The sequence below is a fragment of the Anarhichas minor genome, unplaced genomic scaffold (assembly GCF_050575085.1).
Source record: "Anarhichas minor isolate MPS153535 unplaced genomic scaffold, ASM5057508v1 ptg000011l, whole genome shotgun sequence".
In the NCBI taxonomy this organism is placed as follows: domain Eukaryota; kingdom Metazoa; phylum Chordata; class Actinopteri; order Perciformes; family Anarhichadidae; genus Anarhichas; species Anarhichas minor.
This window is the reverse complement of record NW_027466457.1, coordinates 17,348,315-17,367,036: the sequence shown is the minus strand read 5'-3', so window position 1 is coordinate 17,367,036 and position 18,722 is coordinate 17,348,315. Positions and strand designations below refer to the sequence as shown.

At 41.6% G+C, this 18,722-nt stretch overlaps 1 protein-coding gene across 2 annotated transcripts; it reads left to right on the top strand.

Annotated features, from left to right (window-relative positions):
* Positions 1-7,705: 7,705 nt before the first annotated feature.
* On the top strand, positions 7,706-17,516 carry tnnt3a (troponin T type 3a (skeletal, fast)). 2 transcript variants are annotated; one of them, XM_076090023.1, is made up of 11 exons: positions 7,706-7,825; positions 9,456-9,473; positions 10,294-10,312; positions 10,446-10,491; positions 10,586-10,702; positions 11,181-11,258; positions 11,606-11,719; positions 12,556-12,668; positions 12,793-12,883; positions 13,763-13,803; positions 17,351-17,516. In XM_076090023.1, the coding sequence occupies exons 5-11, from the start codon at positions 10,619-10,621 to the stop codon at positions 17,382-17,384; spliced, it is 555 nt and encodes a 184-aa protein (XP_075946138.1). In that variant the 5' UTR covers positions 7,706-7,825; positions 9,456-9,473; positions 10,294-10,312; positions 10,446-10,491; positions 10,586-10,618; the 3' UTR covers positions 17,385-17,516. The 2 variants fall into 2 exon arrangements, with proteins under 2 accessions (XP_075946138.1, XP_075946139.1); XM_076090024.1 differs by lacking the exon at positions 9,456-9,473.
* Positions 17,517-18,722: the final 1,206 nt, after the last annotated feature.

The following is an 18,722-nucleotide window of genomic DNA, read 5'->3' as shown; positions in this document are numbered from 1 at the left end:
CGGAGCTGGTTGTGTTTTTAAACCTCCAATCCTCCACCTCCCTCCCTGAACCTGATGCCATCCGACACATGAGAGCCCACCATTCCTTTTAAGGCTCTGGTAGGTTCGGTATTTAGACCGCCTTCAGGATGCAAGTTCAAAAGAGGAAAGGGTAATAATAGCCGTGTAAGAAAAAACCAAGCTAGTCCACAATGGCCTCCTTAAGTGAATAAATCCACCACAAAAGCAGACGAAAGTTATGATGCTTCACAACACAAACAGTTTTTAGATGGAAGAAGAAGGAACCTACCAGGTAAAAACACTTGTTGCCGATGTTCAAAGCGCTCTAGGCAGGTTCCCCTTGAAAGGACAGGAGAGAAGATTCAGCTTCAATGAGAGAATATCAAACTTGTATTCTTCATAATTACACAGCAGGAAGATTACAACTCAAAGTATCAGTCATGCCTCATTCCAGATACATGAGAGAGTGTGTTGTGGAGCACAGGGAGGAAAAGAGAGTGTGAGGCTAACACTTAGCACAAAACACCGATGGGGGGGCCGATGGGAGGGGGGGAGTGTTCTGCATTCAACGGCAGCTGACCCCCCCCCCCCCCCCCCCCCATCCCATTTCCCGACGCTGCTAACATCTTCATCTGGAGAATAAAAGGTGTAATAACGGTGTAATAACGGTGTGTTTACCTGTACGACTGCTGCTCGGGGGGCTGCCGGCCCGGCTGCTGCCTGCTTGTCCCAGCACGGAGTGTCAGAGCGGCAAGTTCATGTTGAGCCCAACTCGACCCTCCCCCCCCCCCCCTCCTACAAATGGAAGGAACGGACGCCATGGTTGTCCAAAAATAAATCCTGAGCCCTGTGAGCCGCTCAGAGTGACAGCAAGATCGAGGCGGGACGCTGCACGGACAGGCCAGTGGACCTTAGGTTTCACCACCTCAGGGTTCTAAAAGTAGGGGTCCCAGGACCACCCGGGGGTCCGTAGAGGATGTACTGGGGATACGGCAGTGGGGGCTCCACAAAATGAATTTCACATGATTTGAATTCTGTGGAAATAGTGGGTCTTGCAGCCCAGTATCATAGCAGGTTGTAATATAGTCACAAAATGCAATCTATTGGTTTCACAGGGACACGAATTGTCTGGTTTTTTTTGTGTGAAAATAATGCCAATGGAAGTCAATTAGGAGCCTTACTGGTGGTGGACACAAATTAAATGCATCCATGTGACTAAGCAACTGTAAGAGCAAGTGACGTACTTTAGAATATCCAAAAAGACCAGGCTTAGGGGGCGGGAGCTGGATGGGTCCAAAAAACACAGGAGTGAGTAGATGTGATTTAGGGTTATGATGGTGGTTAGGTGTTCTTCAAGGACTACCAAGAATATTTGAATGGGTTCTAGGCATTCTTGGGGAGGTCTGAGGGTCCTTTTCAGAGGAACTTGATGGGATTTTAAGAGAATTTGAGTCCTATTTGAATGTCAGGCATCACTGATGTGATTCTAAAGAAATAACGCGGCTCTAAGTGCGTTCATGTCTATAGGATGGAAGGTCAGAGTTGGCTGTGTGAGGATTTAAATACTGTGCATTTAAAATATATCAGCATTTACATAAATTTGTAACAACACCACATAGTAAAAATACTCTGTCATAGCTAGTCTATTGAAGTAAAATCATACAAATATTACCAGCAGTGGACCAATGTACTTGTATGTCTCGAGTGTTAAATGATGGACCCTTCAAGGTCCTGAAAGATTATATATAAATGTATTTTAAGCATGTACGACAATAATAATACACATCATTTATTATTAGACTTCGGTGGCTCTCCTCTTAGTTTTTATTTCTGTTGGGCCAATTTACTTTATTTATTTAATTGTTTTTGCATTTTCTTTGGCAGCATTTTAATCCTCACAAAACCAACTCTGTTATCAAACCATCGTCTTGATTACGTGAACTCGTTGAAATCTACCATCCATCCCTTTATAACGTTCAAGGGCCCTTTATGGGTTCTTCCGGAGGTTCTCAGTTTAAGGAGGTTTCAGGGGAGTTCTATCCACTAGAACCCATCCCGATTTGAAGTGAGTGACAATGACACCCAGGGATCCAAGGTCCAGAAGACAATCATGGGGCTGTTATGTTGTGGATCCAGGAGTCAACGAGAGAGTTCCAGGGCATCCTTAGGGACTGTTCACACATTGCGTCTGAAAACGAATGGCAGCCAGCCTTCATCCTTTTATCCGAGGGGCTTGGGAGGTATGCGCTCCAGTCATGCCTGCCGGTACTAAGCAACCAAAGCCTGGACGCTGCGATTGCGGCGACGATGATGAGGAAGTTCCTCACTGACTAAACCAAAGTCAAAACTAAGATAAATGGATTTCCAGCACCGTAAATCCTTCACAGTAGCTTTATTAGTTTGGCTGACCTTTAAACCGGATGTTGTGGCTGGAAAAGGGTGGAAGAAAGTCCTGTCGCACTGATTGTTTAATTCTTGTCACATGACCTGTGGTGCGTTTGCTGCATTTATAAAAAATTGCGATTTTTCCAATCTCTGTGTGTCGTGGACATGCCTGAAAAAAAACATCAAATAGGCGTGGCAATAAATGCGGCATGTGTCCTTCAAGGGGGTTCATGTGACCCCTTGAAGGAGGAACCTCGGGGTGCTGGGTTAGCGATTCGATCCCCGACTCATTACTGCATGTGGAAGTGTCATTGAGCAAGACACTGAACCCCAAGCTGCTCCCCGGGAGCTTCACAGCAGCTCACTGCTCCAAAATGTTTCGGATGGGTTAAATGTAGAGTCAAGTTTGATGTATAAACCTGAATGTTTATGACGACTGTAGTAAAGATTAACTTGTAGAAGTATTGCACCGATGTACCGAGGTGGTACCTGAATTCTTTGACGAATAGTCCTTTTGTTCTGGAGGTCCTCGTAGGGGGTTATGAGGTCTTTGAGATGTTCAGGTACTCCAACAGAAGGTTTTAAGGATCCTTCATGGGGTTGCAAGGATCTTCGGGGGTTTCCTAATGGTCCTTTATGAGGCCATTGAATATCTCCTCTGCATACACAAGTATTTCTGGAGTCATTTTAGATGATTTATGAGGTTCAGGAGAGCTTTCATGAGGCCTTGTTTGATTTCCAGGTGTCCTCAAGAGGATTTTAGGAGTCTTTTTATGGTTTCTATCAGCAGGTCTGGAGCAGGTCATTCCTTAATGGGGCTCAAATTGTGTTTGAGGAGGTGTAAGGTTAAGTTTCCTTTCCTCCTGCAGTCTGGCAGAGTGCATGCAGTGCAGTGTACTACTGTTTCAGTGGTTTGTCTCTTGAGCGTAGACAGGTCAACTGTAAATCAGCAACAGCTCAATCAAACAGGAGCTCTTTGTCTATTTGTGTTTTGAAACTCCCTACATGGAGGAGCCCCAAGACTCTCTGCTCGTTATTCTGTCATTGCAGCACCCCCTGCAGGAAAATCACGGGGGTTCATTCAGGATCCCTGAGACGGTTCAAGACTGACACTGGAATCACAGATCCTGCTTGTAAATGAAGCCGAGGAGTTTGCTGAATGATTCGTGCTGCAGCTCGTTTAGACTTGCAGCTAAACTGAAAGACATTAGCAACCGATCAGACTGGTCCTCCATCAGGCAGGGGGTTGATTTCTGGAAGAATATTCTCTGCCGGAGTTCATTCCAATTAAATACAATCTTTAATGCGGCATTTTTAAGGACAAAAACTATCTAAACATAAACTACAAACATCCACTAGCAAATACCTCACATAATAACTAAAGGACACAGATACGTTTATATGTTTGCTATTACAGATCACACTGTGTGGAACGTCAAGCTGTCAAATGCGTACAGCACAAATTTATTATTAATTAAAAGTTTGATCTCATCGCATTGGAGCGTATGTCATAAAAACTGAGGCTGATAGCAGGCGTGTGAACCGTTCTCAGTTGTTATTTAATTTTGAAGACCTAGATGGAGTAAAACAGTCTGAAGTAGATCCAGTGATTTCTTGGGGGACGAGAGAGTCAAAGAAAACAAGTGGATCAGAGGGATCAACGTGATGTTTTTGCAGCTTGGATCGACAAATTCTTCCGCTTCTCACCTCCTCTGACTGTACATTATGTGCATGCGTCCCAGAGTTCTTCAAGAGGTTCAGGATCACCACCTGCCTCGCTCCCCTGACGTCGTCCTCTCGGTCCCCACTTGAATTTTGCTTGCCTTAAAATGCAGCCGCCCCAGAATAGCAACCTAGAGGGGCATCTTGGCTGCCCCCCCACCTTCTCCAAACTTGAGCCTCCCACCTTAGCATTCGACCCTTCCATCTCCTTATTGAGTGCCAGCGGTGGGAGGAGGGGGCACTGAATGTCGCAGACCCTGCCTGGCCTCGCCTCCGGGACGTCTCTCCGGCCAATGGGGAGGCCGAGCGGATCGTGTGTCACTATAACAGAAGGACATAATCAGCGCGGTAAGTTTGCAGAACCTTACAGCCAGTCTCGGCCAGCAGTGGGGAGCTCACTTCATTCAGCTTTTCAGAGGTAAGACAGTGAGTGAGTGAGTGAGTGAGTGAGTGTGTGTGGCAGAAGAAGGAAGCTCAAGTGCAATGTTCCCCCACCAAGAAAAATGTCCACCCAATCTGAGGACAGCTGAGTCCACTGAATCACTGCCACGACTAGAAGAGGCTGAGGGTCGGGGGGGGGAGACGGGAACAGGCCTTCATCTGAAGCCCAGAGAGAGTTTGATGCTTCTGCGTTTGAGCTCGGCGGCGATTTTATCGAATTTGGTGTTCGATTGTAGAAAAGGACGCCTGAGAAGCTGTTTTTTTTGACACCTTGTAGTATTTTTGTATCTCCAAAATGAGATTTGTTTTATTATTTTTGGGGAGTTTTTAAACTTACCGTTAAAATGTAAAAAAAATCATCGGGTTTAAAAAGTTCTGACATTCTTGATGGACTTCCGCTGTTCTCTTTTTGGGCTTTTGTTGTTTCCGTGCTGGTTTTGGTCCGAGTCCAGCGACCCCAGGCGGAGGTTCATACCTGAAGGATTTACAGATGGCTTAAAGCCTTTGAAGCAGCTTTCCGCTTCAGGAGACAGAAGACGATACTAATGAGTTATGCAACTTCATCCGGCGGTGAATGGTGTTGTTATTTCTGACATTTAAATTCAGGGGGCTGGGGGGTCACTTTGTTTTGCTTTGCTGGCTGATACGTTTGATATTGTTGCTGATGTCCACTGATGAAGCTGTAAATTGGGCGTGGCATGCGTACATTTAGGCCGCACGTAGCCTGAGGATAAACACTTTAACATCTTGAACAGGAGCCAAAAAACCTTTTTACCCTCCCCGACTTCCAATATTACATCATGGTGTAAAGACAAATTTGGAATTTACGAGTTCCAAAGAGCAAATAGGAGGAAGCCTTTAGCATTAGCCCTTTAACCTTCACGGTGGCCTTTCAGGGTTTATTTTAATTCCCGAGCAAAAGTGGCCTCAGTCAGCAGGGAGCCGCGGTGGGAAGATGATTGAAGGAACCATGTGAGCGCGAGAAGGCCAGATAAGGAGATGAAGGTGGAATTATGGGTAGAGGGGTCCAGGGGAAGGAACCCAATCTTTCGGGTTCCCCCCCTCTGAAACCGGATCTGGGAAACTGCGCAGCTGTCAGTTGGAAATAGTTGCGATGTTGGGACGGCATTCATGGTGGCCTCACGCTAATTTGACTAAAGGGGCGACTAATCTGACATCTAATCGCTCGATTGATTAAATTACGGAGACATTGGGGTCGTGTGTGTTTATCATTGATCAGATCCAGTCTGGACTGTAACAGCTGAGAGTGACAGACGGGATCAGAATTTGCCAGAAGAGCGATTCTAAAGATAAAAAAGTCTGTAACACCTTCGATGCAGAGTGATGGGATGCCAACGTTTACCCCCCCCCCCCCCCCCCATTTTAACATTAAACTCCTCCATCAGCAGTTGTAAACGGACCGTTGGCATAAATCTAAGTTTGGCTCTCTTCTCACTTATCGTCAAAGAAGCAGATTCATGACTGAGGATCGAATTTCAGCCTAAAGTTTTACTGCTAATAATAAACCGATTTTTGGGGATTTGACAAATTTGGAAACATTTTTCCAAATACAACATCCTCCAAATGATGACGATGAAAAACATGTCGGGATTTAATACAGATCTTATTTTTTGTGGTGGGGGGTTAAAGCATGTGAGGGCGGCAGGGTGGGGGGGTCGGCAGCAGATATTTAAGACATCTGCAACTTAATCCCGAGCTATAAATAAACAGCAGGGCTGCTCGCTCGCTCCTTGCAGACAGACTTTGAGTCTCCTTCTCTTCTCTTCTTTTTTTGCCTCCAGGTTGCAAAGTCCACTGTCACCATGTCTGACACTGAGGAAGTGTAAGTCCTTTCACATTTACTTCCACACATCTTCACCTCCTCGCTTTGTCAACTCAAGGCCCACAGAGATATATTTCAAAGCTCTGGGGACCTTGAGTCAAACTACTGTGCACATTCTCAAGCATGAACTTTCTATTGTTTTGAATATTAATCAGAATTTCTTTGCCTCTCTTTCTTGCAGTGGGGTCGAGGGTAAGTCGCATCATCATTGCCTCTGTTTTAAAAATAAATAGATAAATAAAATCCCCCACAAATGAGCTTTTCAGGTACAGTCCGGAGTTCCATGCTAAATGAATCTGTGCCTAACTGATTTTACATTCCCTGTAGAGAAGTATTTGCACTGGACAAATCCGTATGTTCACAGGTTTGGCTTGACTCCCTCCAGATTCAAGTTGTGCAATAATGCTCTCTCCTTTTTTTGAAGCAAATCTGCTGAGATATAGTATCGTCCCCGCTGTTGCATGGTTGCAGGCACCAATGCTGGCCATCAGGACAGTGTCTAAATTTAAATGAAATAATAAATAAAACTGCACTGCCCTGTTTGGACAACAAATCCTGCAGCTCTGCATGACAATCCTGCAACAGCACAGTCCTCCTGAGCTGACCAGCATCTCAGACTGAAAGGGACACTGGTGACAAAGACATTAAAAAGACACTTTTGAGGTCCTGTCTGTCCGCTCTGATCAGCCCAGGAGGACGGTGTTGTGTTTGCTTAGCATGGATCCCAGTGTACCCACATTTTTGAATCTATATTCTGTCAAAAATGGGTATAAACCTGGGATCTTTTGATGAATGTTCTTCTGCTCCTTTCTTTCTCGGACGGACGTGAAGAATACGATGGTAAGACGTCAAATCTAATGTCACTGATACTAATTTGTCGGTCGGGTTTTTTTTCCGTAAAAACGTGTTTTTTTTTCGTAGCCTACTTCCCACTTGAACCTTAATGTGGCATGCTGGTTAACACTAACTGAGATACATTTTTAAAAGGATGCAGGGAAGTCGTTTCCATCAGGGTAGATTTTGTCTCTTTTTTTGTCTTTGACCACGCCGACTTGTCTTCAGGAATCAGTCCCATCTCATCCATCAATGACTGACCTTTTCCCTCCTGTAACTGCTTGCTGTCTCACATGCTTTAGCGCCATCCGGTGGCAGTTTCCCCCCCAAACTGCCACTCCATGAACCTCTTTTTCATCTACTCACCCCCCCCCCCCCCTCCCGAACCACCTCTCTCCCTGTTCCCCCCCTTTTCTCTACTTGCTTCCATTAACCATCTCACCGCCCTTCCTCTCCCCTGGTGACTCGCTGCATGTTGTGTAGCTGTACAAGAGGAGGTAGTAGAGGAAGTAGAGGTGGCCCCTGAGGCGGCCCCTGAGGCGGCCCCTGAGCCAGAGCCAGAGCCAGAACCAGAGCCAGAACCAGAGCCTGAGTATGAAGGTATGTGGTATGGAAAGGGGGGAAGGGGGTATTCTATCATCCTTTCCCAGGCGACAGGTCCGAAGGCTGCAGCCAGCCAGACAGACCCCACTAGTCCTGACACCGCACACATGCTCATCATGTCTGCTAATGCTAACGCTACCTTCCTTTCATCTCTTGACAAATTCAAAGACGCCCGTTTAGGCAGTGCTCAAATAGGGGCAGGATTTGGGATGTGAATACGTCTTATATCGATACAAACATGTGTTGAGATGATCATACCCAAAGCATTTTACAGTTACTCTATGACTAATATTTGAAAGTCCATATTTTTTGCACTAAAGCTCATGTTTTAGGCTGATATAAAGAGCCAAAGTCCTGCACCACTATATATACGTTAGCGTATGTACCTTTAGCTTTTGTCCCGCTAGCTCTTATTCCACTAGCTTTTGTCCAATTAGCTATTGTTCCATTAGGCTTTTTCCCGTTAGCTTTTAATCTATTAGCTTTTGTTCCGTTAGCTTATTTTCCATTAGCTTTTGTTCAATTAGTTTTTGTTCTGTTAGCTTTTAAACTATTAGCTTATGTCGTGTTTTACGAGTCCTGTAAATATATCAAAAGAAATCCAGGCTGCTAGTAAATTAACAACTTAGCCTAGCATACCGCATGCTAACATGTTGGCATTCGTAGTGGACAAAGATATCGACTGCAAACACAGAGAATATTTGAGGGTTTAAATTCTTAAAAAGGACTAATGTTGGCCTCTTGTATCAGTCTAATCCCACTTCTACTACTGTTCCACATGTACTCTAAGTACTTTTATTTAGCGTACATGGTTGCTTTCTCATTATTTGACTTCTAACGAAGTTTAACATCAGATTAAAGACAAACGTTGTCTTGAGCAGCTTCTCTTGAGATGGTGTCTCAGATTTCATTCTTTTATAAATTTTCCACTGTCGCACCATCTGATATTAAGCTCACATGCTGGGGGAAAGTCGGTGTTGTTTTGTTGAAAAATTGCATTAAAAAAGAAAACGTGTTTGATTTAATGCCACAAAATGTTTGGTTTAATGCCAAACTCTTGACACCTATAAGGTGTAATTTGCTGCCATGTTCAAAACTGTCACTGCATCCTACATGTCTACCCCGACTTTCCAGCTTTAGTTTGACATTTCTGAAGTTGCACGTGAATTCAGGTGATTGTTAAAGGAATCCTACTTGTTGAGCTGTTTGAAGGTGAAACTGTGGCTTCATAATAATTTTTTTAATATTTCTTTGGTAAATTCTCAAATATTGGCCTTTTATTTACCTAAAACTGACCTTTATCAGTCTTATATTACAGGCTTTTACTTAAAAACTTCCATATTTTATACGTATATTTTGACACCTTTTAGCTTCCCTATCTTTCCCAGTTGCTTCCAGTTTTTATTTCTAATCTCTGTTAAACTACCGTTAAATTATAAGCAACTTCCAAAGCTTTAAAAGCCTTTATCTGTTCGTGCTGGCCTCTTAATAATATCAGTTATTATTTGAGAATTTACAGTTGTTTCATTTTGTAGTTCCTCTGTTAAACTGATGTGCTGCTCTCAGGGCTCTTGCTAATGCGTTTTGTCTATTCTGCTCTTTCGTTTTGGATGCTTGCTGCATGCAGAGACCTTGGAAGAGGAAGGTATGTTGATTTGGAAAAACTAAAATTCTGACGAATCTGTAATCATTCATTCTGGTTTTGGGAGGACCACGGTGTCTGACGTCTGTACCTCGGGGGAACGCCTGCTGTTCACAAAAATGTCTGTCAAAAAATCCAGGAGCGCTGCCCAATTGGCACTGAGAGTTTGAAATTCTGAACAAAAAAAACTAAAAATACAATTTTAAAAACCTTATGGAACAAGTTTTCAGATTAAAGCTGCTAGTGGAGAAAAAGGGTGAAAGAATACGAGATGCTAACATGTGCTTTACTGCGCAGCGACCCCAGCGTTAAACTCTTTGCTATGCCACTCGTCTTCTGCATGGCATGGAGCGCCAGAATCTGGGTGTAGAGACGAGAATGAACCGGAGGGGAGGGGGGGACTTTGTGTTGCTTGTGTAAAATGGTTTTGGGGTCAAGCCAAATAAAAACATGACACATATCGTACGGTACATAAATGTCACAGTTTATTTAGACAACTGAGGCTCTTTTTTTTTTAAAGAGAAGTGATGCTCTTTTTTTTGTAATAATTCCACGTTGTGTTTCTGTAACGTCACTCACAGCAACATGCTTCTTTGATATCCACAAACCTTCTGTTAATTCGTGAAGTTTTCAATTGTTTGCTCCTCTTACAGTGTTCACCTGTTGTTCTAACCCTAATTTAAACGCTGCGGCTGTTTTTTAATCTTAATTATTTTTAAACATGCAGTTTAATCCATGTACTGCTTAGAGAAAGTGAAATAATCGGCTTTGTTTCTAACCCCATGACATGTACTTGTCCCCTGTTCGTTTCCTAACCCTGCAGAGGACAAGCCAAAGTTCAAGTAAGTTTCCTTCTCGTGCACTTCAACATGATTTCTGCAGACATTTCCACCCGAGACATTTGGCTGAAAAAAAAGAAGCAATAAAACAATATTAAAATCAGTGCACTCAAGGTGAGAACTCTCCCTCCTTTAGGCCCAGCGCTCCTAAAATCCCCGATGGTGAGAAAGTGGACTTTGATGTAAGTGGACCTGAAGTAACGGATTGAAGGGTTTCTGTCCGACGTTTGACGTGTTTTTGGCTGAAGGTTTGTTTTCTGCACTTCTGACCTGCAGGACATCCAGAAGAAACGTCAGAACAAGGATCTGATGGAGCTGCAGGGTCTGATCGATGCTCACTTCGAGGGCAGGAAGAAGGAGGAGGAGGAGCTGATCGGCCTCAAGGACAGGATTGTGAGTGTTCAGCAAGAGCCTTTTTAAACCCCACTAATGATGAAGTCTGCTCTCCTGACAATGACGTCCTAATACAAAACAATGGTCAGTCATGTTTGGAGGGGATCGTATTTCAGCCCAGCATCATGGCAGCTGGTGAAATAGTCACAAAAACAGTCTATTAGTTTCATGTGCACGGTTCTGTTGACTAAACCGAACTGTTGGTTATTTTAAGGCCAACCATTATGTTTTTTCCTTGAGCTAACAAAGTGGTTTTGTTGCCTTAAATTAACTTTCGGGACGCAAAAACTGACAATTTGGGTCCCTGAACAGGAAACCACGACATGGGTTTTTCAAAAGTCACCGTTGACTCATTTTAATTCACTTCTGTAACTTGAATAATGTAACAGAAACGTCCTTATTTTAGGGCGCATGCCGTGATGTTTTACCTGCAAACAATAGAACTAAATTCAACAATATTTACATATGTTGTTTGCAGGAGAAGCGTCGTGCTGAGAGAGCCGAGCAGCAGAGAGTCCGGTCTGAGAAGGACAAGGAGCGCCAGGCCAAACGTGAGGTTCGTGGTTTTATCTTCTTCTTCTTCAACCCTTAAGCCCTTAAACCCTCAGGGGGGGGGCACCAAAGACCTCATGGGGTGCGCCGGGATCTGTCTGTTCTGAGGTCATCAAAAATGTTATTTGCACATGTATAACTAAAATAATAGTAACACACCCACTGGATAGTTTAAATACATGTCTGTCTACTTCACTTTTCTTTGATAAGCAGAGGGGGCTTCAAGGGTCTAAATAATGTTTAAATAATAATATTCGTGGTCTCATGGAGGCTGAGTGAACGGTGGAGTCGGACTCGGAGGTCTCACTCTGACTCGTTTTCATTTTTCTTTTCTTCTTTGGTGTGAACCAGGAGGAGAGGCGGATCAGGGAGGAGAAAGACCTGCAGAAGAAGTCAGATGAAGACGCAAAGAAGAAGTCGGCTCTGTCCAGCATGGGCTCCAACTACAGCAGCCACCTGCAGAAAGTCAGTACACAGTAGTACCGCCTGCTAGTACAAGTAGCTTATCTGCACAGCAGTGGTTCACAGTCATTAAGGTCCTCGAGTATCTTGATCTTAGGTACGGAAGCTCGAAACGGTTCAATGATTTAAAAATGATTTTTTTTTTAAAGGTTTTAATTTGCCATTATCTTATCGTTATATGGTCATCTTTGCTATCTAACAAAGCTTGTTTCCTCGAGTTGAATCATGTCCCTTTAGGGCTTCCGTACTTATGTTACTTTACACTTTGATTCCACTATTTCAGAGGTAAATATTGTACTTTTTAATGCTTTTATCTGACAGCTTTAGTTCCTTTTCAGATTAGGATGTTGAAAAGCTATACTCACAGATAAAACTAGCTTAATCTCAGTCAGCTGCATATTTACAATAGTATAACTTGTAAAAATGACAACTTATAATCAGTAGTTTTACTTTAAATACACTCATAATACTTACATACTTATTTAAATAAGTAGAAATACCATCTGTGAATACTCTATTGCAAGCAAAAGTCCTGAATTGAAGTATTATCAACTAAATGTACTTTAAGTATTAAAAGGGAAAGTACTCATTGTGCCGAAAAAGCTAATTTATTATGTAGACATTACTCTTCAGCTTTTATCACGTAGTAGTTCGTCAATGTGGAGCCAATTTGAGATACTTTGTATACTACAAATACTGCGTCATATCATGTCAGCATATATGTAAAAAGTAACTAAAAGTGTCAAATGAATGTAGTGAAGTATAAAGTACTGAGTTAGATTCAGTGCTTTTCCTTAGAGATGAAAGTACTGCTGTTAACCTGTAAACAACCTGAACAGGCTGACCAGAAGAGAGGAGGAAAGAAAGAGACTGAGAGAGAGAAGAAGAAGAAGATCCTGGCCTCCAGACGCAAGCAGCTCAACATCGACCACCTGAACGAAGACAAGCTGAAGTACGACTCAAAACTCAGTATTCACGTTTTCAGAGCATCACAGGGCGATGAAACGAACTCTCTCTGCACTTAAAAGAGTTATTTTTGTTCATCTTCCGTGCGTGTGTTCTTGTGTTTCCTGCAGGGATAAGATCACCGAGCTGCACCAATGGATGACCCAGCTGGAGTCTGAGAAGTTCGACCACATGGAAAGACTGAAGAGGCAGAAATACGAGGTGAGACCCCCCCCCCCCCCCCCTGCTGCTGTGTAATAATATTTAATACGTTTATTGTTCGTGCTGGATGAATTATTGGGGCTAAAAGCAAAATTATTGGTTGGAAGAGGTTGAGAAACTCTTTTAATATCAACATTGCTAAAAGGCAGTTTTTTTTGTCTTTTACTTTTAACTTCCCCGTTACAGATACTTAGTGACACAAAAAGTATCGTTATAATGTGAAGACGGGAGCTTATTGAAGAGTTCATCCTGAAAATGATACATTACAATTTAAGTTTCGATACTTTAATATCTTTACTTTCTTAAGAATATCTTTATTGCAGGTAATTGTTGAATGCAGTCTATGTTACTACAGCAATCTTCCATTTTCTTAAAGGAACTATTTTAAAACGGCGCTAAAGAACGTACAATTAAAATGATTTACTTTAAAAATGTCCTTTTTGTCATTTTGTATTGACTTGCTAGACTGGATATTTAGATTCCTTATTTATAGTTGTTGTTCTTGTGGTTGAGAGTTGTAGCGGTTAATTAAGTTGAGTATTTGAAACCTTTGGCTTCTTTTGCTAAAACAAAAAGGTATATATCTTCTAAAATATGGAAGAAAAGTTTTGCTTTGTCAGGTATCGAATCATTACTCAGCCTTCAATGCACTTAATCAACATATTCCTCCACAGATTTGTCCTCGGTATGTACTCTGATCTACACATTTAAAACCCACGAATCCACACTTTGCCCAGACTGTAGCAGCTCTTTGTTGTTGTTGTTGTTGTTGTTGTTGTTGTTGTTGTTGTTGTTGTTGTTGTTGATGATGACGGTGAGCATCCAGCCGAGCGAAACCTCCGGGTTTGAACCCTCGATATGCTCTTTGATTCCCTGCAGGTTACAACCCTGCGTAAGAGAGTGGAGGAGCTCAGTAAATTGTAAGTAGAGCTGAGCAGCAGGGAGGTTTTAAAGGCTCGCTGCATGTTAGCATGAAGGGTCATGAAGAACCACAGCGCCCCCCGCTGGCCGAGAGAGGACACGACACACCACCAGGAGGGAAAAAAGACTGATAGAGGGAACTGAAGAGTTTGTTTTCCAAAACCTGAACATCCGCTATGGAAAAAGATAATCAATCAGAAGGTTAAATTCCCTTTATCTTGTTTATTTTAAAGAAAGCATCAAAACTTTAGTTTCACTTTGGTTTAAGTAAACAAAACCACACATGAGTCAGTCTCCAAATGTTCTTAATGCTAAACAAAAAAAATTACTTTAGTTAAAACGTAAGGAAACTCTTTGCTTGGATTCACATATTTGAATGCGTATTTTAGAAGTATTGCATTAGAAAAGCTACATGTGAGTGTATTCGCTCCAAACCAGTTGATTGAAACGTGTCTAATTTGCATTTCTTATTTGCAGCATTGAAAAAAGTTGATTAACTTTCCATATAAATTCTTGTATTAATAGGAGGGCATTTATCTGTTGTGTAACTACAGGAATTTGTTGTCAAAATTTGATATGAAGACGTTCTTCTCCCTATAATGTAAAAGATATTTTTATGAGACAAAAAATGGAGAATTGAGGACACATCTGAGCTTCCGTACCTAATTTACACAAACTTGAATTGAATGAATGTAAAGACTATGAAGGAAATTGTTCTATGAAACAGTTAAGTTACCTTCCATCCTTTCCAAAGGTCTATTTATATGTATTTTCTTTACTGTCATTTAATTAGCAATGTCAATTTGGAATCAAACTCTTCAGTTAAAAGCAGATTAATGATCTAAAGTGGGCGTAAATATGGTGTTGAGCTCATCCACATTCTGCCCTGGTCTGGATGTTTAGCATCACAGAGCTTTGGGTTCAGGTGTGTGAGCGAGCGGTCCAACAGGTAAGTCGGACTTTCAGAGGTTTCAGAGCCGAGCTGAAGCCGAGTCTCTCTGAAATGTCCACGTTTCTTCTTTTTGTCGGGGAAACCACGACGGGCGTTTCAATGCAACAATGATCAGACGGTTTATAATCGACAATAGTTTGATCAGGAAGTTATGTAAGTCCCAGATTTGAGCATTGATAGCATTCAGTGCTCTTTCAGGACATTCTACAATTACAAATCACATAAACGTGAACACAAAGGAAACACTGATCACATGCATTGGCCCCCATCTTGGTTTCCCATGATGCCTCAGCCCATGGAGCCGGTTGGAGGAGAGCAGAGGGAAGTCCTTTTCCTTGGAGGTAAATGTGTTAAAGCTGCTGCTGTGTCGTTTTTCAGGTGCTCTAAGCAGTAAGTACCGGCATTGCCGGGTTTTCCTGACACCCGGTGGGCTAATCCTCAAAAACTTAACTCCCACCTGTCTGCGTGAACCTTCCCTTAGACGGACATAAGTGTCATGACCTTTCATGGCAGTTTATGGCAGAAACATTCCCTTATTAGAGACGGTTTATGTGTTTTATCTGATGTTTAAACTGGATATTGGAAAGGCAGATGTTTGCATGTTCGAGAAGATTTGTAGCTTCAGTCTATAAAACTGTTTTGTTTAAGTTTGTTAAGTTTCAACATAATAGCCCAAAATCTGAACTCAGAGGTCACGTTGTCATGTCACGCTTGTCTCCACTACTGTGATGACGTTAGCTATTTAGGAATATTATATTTCTGCAGCACGTTGAATATTAAGTCATTAAATTAACAGGCTAATAAGCTGCAGTTTAATAGTTTAGCAGGCTAGCTGATCAGCTAATATAGCCGACTAATATGGTTAGATTGATAATTACTTACTAGTTAATGTATAAAATCTAGCATAAATAAACTGAATTGTTACAGTTTATTAAAGGATTTGTAAAACAAACATGTTACTTATGTCATTTCAAAATTGTAGAAGTCTAGCTCACCAACTTATATAGCGGAAGCCTAATATGGCCAAGTACGCTAACTAGCTAACGTAGAAAACGTATGTTAAAAGTTAAAAACAAACATTTTACTTTCGCCATTTTGAACATTCAGCAGGCTAGCTGACCAGCTAATATAGCTGAAGGCTAGTATGGCTAGCTTGATAATGGAAAGTCAGCTAGGCTAACTAGCTAATGTAGAAAACTTAGAAAGTATAACTGAACTGAATTGTTTAAAACTAATAGTAGGGTTTCATAATGTTGACCTCAGTTTGATTTTACTCTCCTGAAATTAAACATTTGTTGGCTAAAATGCTAATCTTGTTTGTACGTCTTCAGGGAGACACTGTTGAGTTCATGTTGTAGAAAAGACAAATTGTGGAATTTCATGCAAATGGTTTGCTAAATCGACTGAAGATTAATATATATATATATATATATATATATATATATATATATATATATATTATTATTAATTGGTTAGCTTGATTTAGCAATCTGTGTGCATATTTTTACATTTTCTTTTCCTGAGATACGTAATGTCCCAAACATATTATGTGTTATATATCTTTTGTTTCCATTGGTAACTGTTAACATCCTGGTATCATCCAGTGTCGGTTATGTGAGGAGTGTTCCCTGGCATTCTCTGAAACATTATGGATAGACCTCTAAACAAATATTGGTCAATAAAATGTAGATAGTGGAAACTCTTTGAGACTGAAAAATAAATGAAACAATGACAAAATAAATAGTTTTTAAGTGTAATTATGACCCAAAATGGTGCATCCTTTTTTCAGTGTAAATGTCAGGGCGCTCCTCTTCATACTGACACCTATACTTCTATGTGTGTGAGAGACATTACGACAGTAACTGTAAAGGTAATCACAGTAAGTTAGTGTTGGACTGTGGGACTCGGTCATGATGCATTGAATGTGCAGGTAAGTGTTGCACGAGTTTGTTTATTTTTTTTCTGCCTGAACCACAGAGACGTCACCACAGAGACATCTGACTGTACTGTTGTAGACTGGAAATGTTGCCATTTTTTTTGCCATTTTGCATGTGGTTTTAAAGTCATATTGGAAAAAGGCACGCATGTAAAAATGAGATTGTTTTAGTCCTTGAGTACTAAAATGGTACTATTTCGTGATCTAGACAGTTTATTTTTTAATAATAGCAGTTTAAAACACGGGAGCACCTGGCAAACTGTATTTTGTTCCATTAAGTGAAACGTACTTTCCTCGTTCATTTACTTTTTAAATTGACTGTAGCAGGTAAACGTTTACCGTGCGGGAACGAGTCATTAGCTACGTTAGCTACCCACGATCGGATAAATATACAAACAAAACCTGTTACATGCAAACAAGACAGAAAGCTGAAGAATTCATACTCATCATATCGAGCTGACGGAATATATGTGAACAAGAGGGAGAGCGAGCGTTGTAGCTGCTTTCTGTGTCCGTTAGCATCCCGTTAGCATTCGTTAGCAGTGTCGGTCATAGTTTATCTGTTTCCTGATCCGCACTTTAGACCTTTAGATGTTTTACAAATTTGTTAAACGCACGCCAGATTTCTGACATTTTCCTGTTTTTTTTCGTATTACAGCAGCAAGAAGGGAGCCGCCCGCCGCAGAAAGTAGACCGTCTCAGAAAGCCAACTGCGATCGTGTCGGACACACGCCTGATGAAACAACGCACACGGCGGCGACAAAGGTCGTAGCTCAGAAGAAGAAGAAGAAGCCAGTCACGCTGAGGTGGACTTCAACCCACGTCCTGACACACGCAACCAGGAGCCTTTAGCTGCTGTTCAATAGGAATTAAAACAAAAAAAAGAAAAACTTGATTCGCCATCACGCTTCCTCGCCCTCAGCTGTTTGGTTCTCAGAATTTTTGTAAATAAAGTGTGACACTTCAAGCCATGTCTGTAGAGCTGTTGTCATTCAGAAATCAATAAAGTTCAGTATTTTTCAGACAGTCGTTTGTTCAACACTGTTTTCTGACTGCAGAGTTGAATCGAACTTCGTCAGCAGGATTTCTGGAGGCTCTGCATTTAAATAACTAGCGCAAAGTCTCAAACGTCTTTATTTTACCCAAATGCTCTCAGCAGTAGAAGTAAAGAATAATGTTTTTAGGGTTTTATATTATTGTTTTTAGTATTAAAACGTACAAACGCTGCAAAAGATATATATTTAAAAAGAAAGAAACTCTACAGAGACACAGATTCATCAGATGTTGGTCATAAAACTCACTTCATGGACTGATTAATAAGATTTCATCATTATTCTTTTACTATTTCTATTTTTTAGAGGCTTGAATCCAATAATTGTCACTCTCGTTACTCACCAGCTGATTGAGACAACAGCAAACAGGTGTGTGATTGTGTGATTGCTGACTGCTCAGCTGTGTTCAGGTGAGTCTATAAAGCTCAGAGTTCGGAGCGACAGAAACCTCTGAACGTTGAGCTCGTTTTCACGTCTGCTTGGTTGCTGTGAGGATTTTAGTTGGGAAGTGATTTGAGAGAGTGAGACAATTTAAAGAGGGTTTTTAAAATCAAGAATCAACCTTGGCTTGTTTTTATTGTTCAGTTTTGATGCAACCAACACGTTTCACTGAGCTGAATGAGCGACGTCTCTATTTCTACAGCCGACGGCTGCAACCCTCCAACATCACAGCTCCACGGAGCATGTGTCGTACCCAATAGTTCAAGTGTTCAAGTCTTCTTTCAATAGGCCAATACCAACCAGGAAGAGACTCCTAATGACCACAAAGACACATAAAACAACTACAAAGAGACTCATAATGACCATAAAGACACATAAAACAACTACAAAGAGACACAAAGACACCAAAACAACTAACGAGAGATGCAGAACAGCTTCAAAGTGACGCAGAGAGACTTTCTGTGACTAAAGGAGCACAATGGCCACAAAGAGACACAAAATGACCTCAAAGCTTCAAAGAGTCGATACTCAAAACAA

What these genes read in the sequence shown, in the direction of transcription:
- tnnt3a (XM_076090024.1), top strand. Translation starts at nt 10,619, where the DNA reads ATGGAGCTGCAGGGTCTGATCGATGCTCACTTCGAGGGCAGGAAGAAG. An exon ending in TCGGCCTCAAGGACAGGATT is followed by an intron (nt 10,703 to 11,180) that starts GTGAGTGTTCAG and finishes TGTTGTTTGCAG; the next exon opens with GAGAAGCGTCGTGCTGAGAG. An exon ending in CTGAACGAAGACAAGCTGAA is followed by an intron (nt 12,669 to 12,792) that starts GTACGACTCAAA and finishes TGTTTCCTGCAG; the next exon opens with GGATAAGATCACCGAGCTGC.